The sequence below is a fragment of the Chinchilla lanigera genome, unplaced genomic scaffold, assembly GCF_000276665.1.
Source record: "Chinchilla lanigera isolate Chin_1 unplaced genomic scaffold, ChiLan1.0 scaffold00023, whole genome shotgun sequence".
In the NCBI taxonomy this organism is placed as follows: Eukaryota; Metazoa; Chordata; class Mammalia; order Rodentia; family Chinchillidae; genus Chinchilla; species Chinchilla lanigera.
In genome coordinates this window covers 15,729,969-15,740,136 of record NW_004955424.1, presented here as the reverse complement: position 1 = coordinate 15,740,136, position 10,168 = coordinate 15,729,969, and the positions used below count along the sequence as shown (strand labels likewise).

The 10,168-nt window shown below is 35.8% G+C and overlaps 1 protein-coding gene across 1 annotated transcript in view; it reads right to left on the bottom strand.

Moving 5' to 3' along the window:
- Positions 1 to 242: 242 nt before the first annotated feature.
- Positions 243 to 10,168, bottom strand: part of Gfpt1 (glutamine--fructose-6-phosphate transaminase 1) — a 47,807-nt gene continuing 37,881 nt past the window's right edge. The window contains exons 16-20 of the mRNA XM_013514590.1: positions 6,408 to 6,522; positions 5,873 to 6,000; positions 4,678 to 4,845; positions 3,809 to 3,970; positions 243 to 2,514 (exon numbers count right to left, since the gene is read on the bottom strand). Of these exons, the coding sequence (XP_013370044.1) occupies positions 2,470 to 2,514; positions 3,809 to 3,970; positions 4,678 to 4,845; positions 5,873 to 6,000; positions 6,408 to 6,522 (618 nt within the window). The 3' untranslated portion in view covers positions 243 to 2,469. The remainder of the gene's footprint in view (positions 2,515 to 3,808; positions 3,971 to 4,677; positions 4,846 to 5,872; positions 6,001 to 6,407; positions 6,523 to 10,168) is intronic.

Sequence of the window (10,168 nt, the reverse complement as noted above, 5' to 3'; positions counted from 1 at the left end):
GTTCAGAGCTAGCGTGACCTGTATAGTGAGATCCTGTCTAAAAACAAAAAGAATTAATCTACAAAAGCATTTAAAAATCATTACATTAGGGCTGGGGATTTAGCTCAACAACAGCGCCTGCCTGGCAAGTGCAAGGTCATGAGTTCGATCCCCGGTACCAGAAAAAAAAAAAAAAAAAAAAAAAATCACTACATTAAATGGGATAGAAAACAAGAAGAAAAAGGGAAAAGAAACCATACTTATTTGGCAAATACAACTTTGTTCTTTATTTTGGTTTCTGATATTCGGTTTAGAACATACTCTAGCTTGGGGAGTGTGTGTGTGTGTATGTGTGTGTGCGCACATGCACGTGTGTGTGTGTAGGGATAGACTGGTCAATGGGTACAAAGTCACAGCCAGATGGAAGGAATGAGTTCTGGCATTCTATTACACAGACGGTTATTACAGTCAATAAGACTGAAGAGTGTAACTCAACATAGCTACAAGACAGGACTCATCACTAAGAAGTGATACATGTTTGAGATGATGGATAACCTAAGCATCCTGAGTTAATCATTCTATAATGTGTAAATGTAATGAGATACCACACTGTACCCGATAATGATACACAAAATTATGTCAATAAAATAATTTAAAAGAAACCTATACAATTCATGTGCATCAAATTCATGTGCCACAAATTTAGTGGAATAATTATTATACCAAACATAAGAAATGACATTATACACATACTAAAACTAGCAGGCTTTCACAAAATAATCTTAGAAACAATTAAAATAGATACGAATAGCAATAGTAGCCAAACAGATGTAAGTAATGATGTCATGTTATCTTTTAAAACAATTAGGTTTCTATGACCAAAATTGAAGGTCCTTCCATATTACCTCAAAATATGTCAATTCCTTCTCTAACCCTCAAACAGAAGCAGAATTCTGTGCTTTTCTTGCAGCAATAATAGCTATTACAAAACTTTAACCTCATCAAGAAGTTCACACATGAAAACAAATGACTGAGCTTAATAATTATGCTAAATATTTCACCTTCACAATTTAAAAGTGAAAAGTTTTGAAAGAAAAGGACTTAACCAAATTATAACCCCCTAACATATATTCTTCTATAGACCCCAAGATCTGGCCCGCAAAACTCTGTGAAAAAATTATTAATCACATTGGGGGTATCACATTATTTTAAATATTTTAATCCAAACTGTCAAATTGACACTAGCTGGCTGAATGCACACCAGTATCACTTTATGTCATCTTCATTCCTACATTAATTGCAAGAGGGGAACACAGAAAATACAGACAGAAAAAACACCTCAGAAGTAACACTAACTGATGCCATTCTTCATTAATAGCAGTATAAAGCATGTTATACTTCTGAGCTTAGCCCACTACACACATTTAGAGTCAAATGATCTTAGTCAAAGACTTGCTAATCTTCCAAGTAATTGCAATGAAGTTGCACGGTTGTGCTAAGGTTATTAGTGTTATGCAACAAGGGAGTAGAGGAAGTTAAATTAATTGCAGAAAATTCTTTCTTGAGACAAAATTGAAGAGAATACTTGTACCAGTACTGATTTGATAGCAGCTCTGTGTTGTGATTTCAAAAAAAAAAAGATAAAATATGTCCTTCAACAGTTATTTAAAAAATAAAAACTACAGCTACAAGGAAATAAAAACTACTTTTAGGAGACAAAAAACAAAACGGAGGATATCCAACACCCCATTTTCAAATTTAAAATCATACTGTTAGTTGTCCAAAGCAGTTCAAATTTAAAGTTTGTGCTATAAAACTGCATACATATGTTCTATTAAGAGTTGGATAACACCAACACACTACTATATTTTGTTTCCTAAACTATTTCCACTTACAGATAAAAGACAAATTTGAGAAACAAGGTTAACTAAACTTACACATAAATCCTACCAAGAAAAGTTTTTAGTCTTTAAATTTTACAGTTTGATCTAAAAATAAAACAGAAACAAGCTTCAAAATAAATCACAGTATCTTCTATTTATATATAACTTAGCAAAACCTTCAGTAAATGTCCAAGTATTAGCATACATTGTCACCAGCTTTAGATATTCCAATTAAATGAACCACTCTTTCATCGGTCTGAATGAATAGAAGCCTGGTAAAACAAATGCCAATGAGTTTAAAAACATAAAATCCTCCCAGACAGAAGGGAAGGACTCAGAAGTTCAATACCCAGTTCTTTAAGGAAAATGACTGCTAAAATCTTTCTGGATGCAGATTCTAATATAGATTTCATTATTCAAATTCCCCACATAGTACTGGAAAAATATGAGGCAATTTCACAAAAATCACAAATTTAGTGGAATAATTATAACTGACATATAAATAAAGATTTACTAAAAAAGGCTTCCAGGGGTGATATTTTAAATCAAAGTTTTAAATACAAAAGGTGTCTTGTGTTGCTTAATCATCCCAAATTTCCGATGCTCTTTACTCTACAGTTACAGATTTGGCTAGATTCCGCGGGAAATCAACCTGCAAAAAGAAGATTAACAGATTACACAGCTGTAGAGAAGAGAGCTTGCTATAAGTAAATTACTTTATTTAGAGCCAAGCTTGGTGGCCCACATCTATAGTCCCAGCTACCCAGAAGGCTATATACGTGAGAATCACTTCAGCCAGAAGTTCAAGGTCAGCCTTGGCAATATAGCGAGACTCTACCTCAAAAAAATAAAAAATTAGTAAACTGATTTAAAAACATCACAGACTGGCCACACAGTAGTGCACACCTATAATCCCAGCTACTCAGGAGGCTGAGACAGGAGGATCACAAGTTCAAAGCCACTGTGGGCAATTTAGTGAGGTCATATCTCAAAAAAATGTTTTTTAATTTTATTTTAAAGAAAAAACTCCACAAAAACCAAAATTCCAAAACAATATGATAGGAGGATAACAATGGTTAATATATTGCATATTGTTATCTTTAAATTAGTTACTCCGAGTGCAAGCTATCAGCATTTAATTGTCCTAACAATATTAGCACAAACCTATCTTTCCAATGAACTGAGAGAAATTAGTAGTGTAGTGTAACTGTCTTACCTATCTTTTATATATACAGATTTTTTTTCCTTTTGCTTTTCCCTTCTTTTATCCAGTCCCTAACCCAGTTTCTCTTTCCTTTTGAAATTTCTTCCCATTTTACAATATCTATTGTACATTTTGGATTTTATTTACTCTCAAAATTTTAAAAGGATCTAGGGACAGTACCCATAAGGTCTCAGGTTCAATCCCTAGTATAGCAAACAAAGAAAAAGAACAAACAAGAAACCCTGCACAATGCAATCAAACAAATATTGTCCCTTAACAAAACCTGAGAAAGTTAGGAAAAAGAATTCTAAAGATGCCAATACACATAGAAAGAGATGCTTTGCTCCTGGATAAAGGTGGTAGCCCTCACAAGGGATACTAGAAATATAAGAGCAAAATGTTTGCCCAACAGCTGAGAGCTAAAAGGCAATGTGAGGGAGAGACATAAACAATAGCACTAGGCCAACACCTATCTTATTAAGACACATGTATTAAGCAAACAGGTAGGGTTTGCCCAAGGAGAGTCCTAATCCTAGAGGTGACTCTCTAACGTTCTCTCAAGCTCTATGGGTAAGGAGATATGTGATGAAACACAAATCTTTGGGGCATAAAAAGACAACAGGTAACAGGTACATATTCGATAGATTTCTCAAATACTATTGTTAAAAATTTGGAAGGAAAAGTATCAGAATGTATCCCGGTAAAAACCATCCTAAGGTTTTTGCAGTCGGGGATCACTTACATCATAGCCTCTCAGCACGGCAAGGTGGAAAGCCAGCAACTGCAAGGGGATCACACTGAGAATGCCCTGCAAGCAGTCCACTGAGTGGGGTACCTTGATCGTTCTTTTTGTGTTCTTAATCGTCTCAGTATCCTCCTTATCACAAATTACAACAGGGCGCCCCTGGGAAAGAAAATCACAGACACGATCACAAGGAAGCAAATGCAGGACCACAGCAAAAAAACGCACTTGCTACAGCAAGTTCTGCACTGCACGAGCCACACAGAGCCTCACTGGGGACATACTGATCTCACCGAGGCAGTGAAGAAAACGGAGCGTTTGCAAAATTGAATGATCTTTAAAAACTCAAGTAACTAAGAAATTACGAGCTTAGTACTCGAGTTCAGGTGTTCTTAGGAAGTGGTATCGTTTGGGAGTCATACGTACAACTGACCTAAAGAAAATTCTATTAAAAACAGCGTTCGTAATACTAATGTAGAACTGTTAAGGTTTCTTCTGAAACAATTACTTAAGAATACTAAAAGGAAGCGGAATATGTTAATTTTAAAACGACAATCTGGAAAGCAAGCGTTTCAGTTTCAGTCCTGGTTTTAGTTTTGCCCATGGAAAGTCCCCGTCTTGGAGGTGACCTCCAAGTTTCAGTCTTGGCTCAATCTATTATGGGATCTATGAGCGAGGTCCTGTCAAAACTCTAAACCTCACAGACCTCAAGGGCTGTATTCCAAAGCAAATGAGTTATCAGGTATAATTGTGTTTTGTAAGTCACCTATCCGGCATTGGTCTATCATTTTAATAGTAAAATTCAAATAAGCACTAATAGCTCAACTCTTGACCCCAAGAGTGCGTCCTGACAGCCACCCCTGCTTCACCTGTCGAGCGACCACCTGCTGAAGAGCATTCTGACATTTGGCGTAAGTGTGATCTCTCATGATGATCATGATGACAGGCATCAGCTTATCCACCAAGGCTAGAGGGCCATGTTTCAATTCACCAGCAAGGATGCCTTCCGAATGCATGTAAGTAATTTCTTTGATTTTCTAATTGAAAAGAACCAGACAGAGCTTCAGAATATTTTTCAAAATTCTATCTTCAAGTAAATATTACACAAAACATCTGATATATGAAGGTGCAATTTATACAAAAGTATTAAAAGACCACTGGTCTGTAAATATAGCTAACAAGTTAGTAGATGATTATTTCTATAGTATCTATAGTATCTATAGTATCTATTTCTATAGTATCTATAGTATAATACAGTATTTGAACGTGTTAAAGCTCCACAAGCACTTCTTTAAGGTTTCAGATTACCTTGAATATTTTCACATGTCTTTGTAACTATTCTCCCACTTGCTAATTTAATCTTTCGTATTTGGACAACACACAAACCCAGGTTACTTGCTAAATACAAGTTATCATGCTAAAATGTACTGTTCTTCGTTTTTACTTTTGGATTAAGTTCTGTGGCAATACCAGTTACCACTAAGCCAGATGAGTGCTTGGAGAATCTATCCTTACCATCTTTTTCTTAATTTTGAACAAATGATTTAATCTTCATTTCCCAGGTACAAAACCAAAACACTCTCAAGGGGAAAAAAAAAAATAATGCACTAATAAGAGCACTTTAAAAATTTCCACCTGCCGGGCATGGTGGCACAGGCCTATAATCCCAGCACTCGGAAGGCTGAGGCAGGAGGATCACTGTGAGTTCAAGGCCAACCTGGACTACATAAGTGAGTTCAAGGCCAGCCTGAACTGCTTTGTGAGACCCTGTCTCAAAAAAGACCCAAAAAAAATAAAAAATTAAAAAAAATAAAAATTCCCACCTATTTCATTCATTCAGAAAGTAGGGCTGAGGCTAGGGGTGTAGCTCAGTGGTTTGCCTGCCTAGCATGTAGAAGGTTCTGCACTGAAAAATTAAAATAAAATAAATAATGACTTTGCCAGTTTATATGTCCACAGACTGAAATTATGTGAAAACAATCTGTGGTGGAGATTAGAACAAGCCTATATTAGGCAGAAAGAAATGATGAGACAAACAGGTGAGATAATTATGTGAAAACACACCAGTGCCCCTTCAAGGCAAGTAGCATAATGGTAGCCTCTTCCCATTATCAGGACTGACTTCTGATGATAAAGTTCCGTTGCCAGTTTTTGAATTTCATCATCCATGCTTAGCACTTCCTTAATCAAATCTGGTAAGAAATCAATATTAGCAAAATCTGTGAAAAGTGGATAATAAACTTAACAAACAGATGTAACAACAATAATATATTGGTAGCAACCAACAAAAGGCTACTGTTTCAAGTCTTCTGCATTATCATCAAGGGATTTAACATATGGCAGTAAAAGTAAAAAGATTTTATTGACTAAGTAGCTTCAAGAATAAGAAGAGAGCCAGGCATGATGGCACACATCTGTAATCTCAGCGCTCAAGAGGCTGAGGCAGGAGGATCATTATGAGTTTGAGGCCAGGCTAGGCTACAAAGTGAGTTCAAGGCCAGTGAAAACCTGTCTCAAAAATCAAGACAAAAAAAGAAGAGAGAGAGAATTTCACCCATTCCCAATTCCCTTCTAAAAGGACATGTAAATGTTCTCATACCAGGCAGCCGTTTCAATCCAAGCATGATCTCTTTGCGTCTCTCTTGCATGGAGATTCTGTCATCACACATCATAAGCGCAAACATCACAAGGGACACAAACTGGCTGGTGTAGGCCTGAAATGCCACAGGCAGGGTAATGAGCTACAGTTCCATCTTTAAAACTTGGAAATTTTAATTTTTAAATACAATTGGAAGACCTTAAGTACAAGGCTGGGTGGGGACTGAAAGAGGGAAGGAGGAAAGGGGACAGAGAAAGAGAGGAACAGGAAGAGAGAAATTCCCCATGTGGACAGTAGCTTTGGCCCATGCCTGTGGGCTCCAGCTGGCTTGCGACCATTCCTTTCTGACTGCATGACCTACAAATTTTGGATTTGCTCGGTAAGTTATGTTGCCCAGGCTGGTTTTGAACTCATCAGCTCAAGGGACGCTCCTGAGTAGTTCGTACAACGCACCACCACGCCTGACTACCATGCAAAGCTGGAGTCCAAAACACTGTCCATGTTTGCTGAGCATCTCTATTCTCTCTTTGAGAATAAATTTTGTTGTTCTTTATGTTTTTCAACTTGGGTTTTTGTCTTTTGGGTTTTGTTAACTGATCTTAAGAAAGCCTCTAATATTGTTTCAAGTACTATTCCTGAGTTGGATTACAATACTGTCTTATTTAATTCTTACGTACTACTTAGAAGCTTAATCAGTTAAATATTTTTAAATTCTCAGTTATGTTGCTTTGATTGTTCCATTTTATCTTTTACATTTTCCTTCAGTCGATCTGAAATTAATTTTAGTCAAAGTGTTACTGTTTTCATTTTAAATGGAGCCAGTTTTCTCCCCATTTTCTATTGGTCTATGGCATTTTCTACAGTCTGAGTCTCTGAAGTGCTAGAGTTCTGTTGAAGGACTACTGATTTTGTCTCACAGATCTATCATTTCTTTAAAATTTAAAAAAAAAAAAAAAAATCAGTCTTCCCATCCAGAAATACAACATTTTCATCAATCTGTGCTAGGAATTTAAGTCTATCAAGCAATATTGTGTTTATGCCAAAAATATTTATGGACCACCTATGTGTTTCATGATAAAGTTATTTTGACTTGGTTTTTACAGCCACTGAAAATAGAATTTCCCTCTAGCAGACACCCCCATGATTACTTTTCAAGTAGATAGATTCAGTTTATACAGATTTTGGCTTTTTTTTTTTTTTTTGGTTTTTCTCCGGTACCAGGAACTGAACTCACGACCTTGCGCTTGCCAGGCAGGCGCTTTGCCGCTGAGCTAAATCCCCAGCCCCCAGATTTTGTTTTAAATATAGCATTTACCAAATGTGTGTTTGTTAGCTTTTTGGTTTTGGGACAGGGTCTCACGAAGTAGTTCAGGCTGGCCTTAAACTTACTAGGTAGCCCAGGCTGGCCTCTAACTCAGAATGATCCTCCTACCTCAGCCTCCATGAGCACTGGAATCAAAGGTGTGCACCAACTGATTTCTTTATTTGTTCTAAGAAGTCTTTTAGCTGACATTCTTAAGCTTTACAAGTAATCAACCATAACTACAAAGAAGAATTTTGTTTCATCTTTTTCCATTGTTTTACTATCTTTTCTTATTAAACTACATGGAACTTCTAGAACGAGATACCAAATAGGTTTCATACAAAGCCAATACGCACCTTTTGGTAGTTACAGTGAAACATCACATTGACAAAGAATCTAGGACACTTTTTTACTTCTGCGTTATAGTTCCACTACACATAAAATCCTAGAAGGTTCCAGAAGAGCAGCTGAGGCTTGCTAAAATGAAGATCCTGAAGCTTTCTGTTTTGCAGTTCATTCATTTATTTTTCTCTATCACTTATTAGGTTTTCTTTTTCTAACTTTCTGAGTTCAATAATTTGCTCTTTAAAAATAGTTTTTTTGTTTTTCAGTTGTTTGAGATGGTCTCACTATGTAGAGTTCAGGCTGGTCTTGAACTCACTATCTAGTTTAGGCTGGTCTTGAATTCACATCGATCCTCCTGCCTCAGCCTTCTGAGTGCTGGGAATAAAGCTGTGCACAACCACACTAAGCCTAAAAATAAAGATTTAAGCCTATAAATTTATTTTTAATTATCACTTTGGCCACATTTTTCCCTTACTGTTGTCTTTATTTTTTCTAACATGTCCTTCTTAATCATAGTGCTGATATCTTTTTAAGCCAATGATTATTTAGAGGAACATTTTTATGTTTCACGTATTTGAAGTTTTTATTTACGTTTTTATTATTAAAGCATTAGGATTACTGTGCTATGTCATAGTATCAATAAATATACAATAAAATTATGTGTGATTTTAACTTCAGAATATACTAGTTTTTTATACTGAATTTCTATCATTCTTCATGGATCACTTCCTTAGTAAGTACTTTTCCATCATAATTTAGATAATGAGACTCCTTCAAAATAAAATGACAGTCTATAATGTTCCTTATCATCCCAACAGTTAAATGAACCTCCCTGTTTTCCCTTGCTGCTCTTCCACAACTACTGAGTCTGCCAAAAAAAAAATGCAGACATACTTCAGGAAGAGAAAAATAGTATGATTTTTTTCAACAGATGGTATTACTCTCATACGGGGGAACTTAGAGGATGTAATATGTCACAGAAGACCCACTATACTGCCGGCCCTTAAAGAAGAAATTGAAAATGCATGTGCAGTAATCTCAATGATCAAGGTTATCTAAGCAGCAGTTCGCTATACTAGTATACATCTAGAAGCTAATGGCCACTAGTCTGAGCACCTCTTGTAATTGTAAGGTAACATATTAATCTTAATTAATCAATTATTATTAATTTAATTAATAGTAAAGGGTAACATATTAATCTCATGATGTCTCAATAAATTTAGTATTAAAATATTCATACAAGCTTTTCTTTTCCTATTGTATACTATTTTTGGTGAATTCTATATTTGTCCTTGTATTCTTATAATGTTCCACTAGGAGGTTAGAATTATTTTTCCACAGCACTGAAGATTTGAAGCCTCCTGTCTCCACATCTAAGACCATCTGTATTCTAAATTCCAGTGCCCGTTGACTAAATCTTTTTTCTGTAGTTTACTTTTCAATAAACCAGTCAGGCACAAAAATATATTATAAGGACAGAGGGAATGACCTAGCAACTTGGACATCTGAGATAGCCAAAGTGATCAAGTATGTCATATTCCAGTTCTTCCAGCCTATCACTAAAAATGTTCTACAAGCTAGAGTTTCTTTGAATGGAAAACATTTCAACAATGGTCTTCAAGTGTAAGTATTAGACAATAACTTCAAACTACACAATTTTTTCCATCGCTCTGTTATTATTGCTTAATTTCCAATTTCAGTAACACATTTTCCTTTTTTTTTTCTCCTCTGTTTTCAAGGCTGTGAACTGAATCCAGGACCATACATATCCTAAGCAAGTACTCTCTACTGAACTACACTAGCCCTTATATTTCCCATTTCATCAACACATACCAAGAAACCAACTAGGAGAAAAATAAGCTATATCCTGCACTATAACCTATGACATTTAAAAGAATTTTCCAGGAAAATGTTGACTCTGAACTTTTAAATTTGGTTATTCTTTTTATTCAGTCAAAAACAAAGTTACAAGGGTATATTTTTTAAAAGTCAACTAAGTCAGCACTGTGGTGAAAATTTAAACACCTGCAATAAAGTATGAAAATTTAGCCGGGCGTGGTGGCGCATGCCTGTAATCCCAGCACTCGAGAGGCTGAGGCAGGAGGACCGTTAC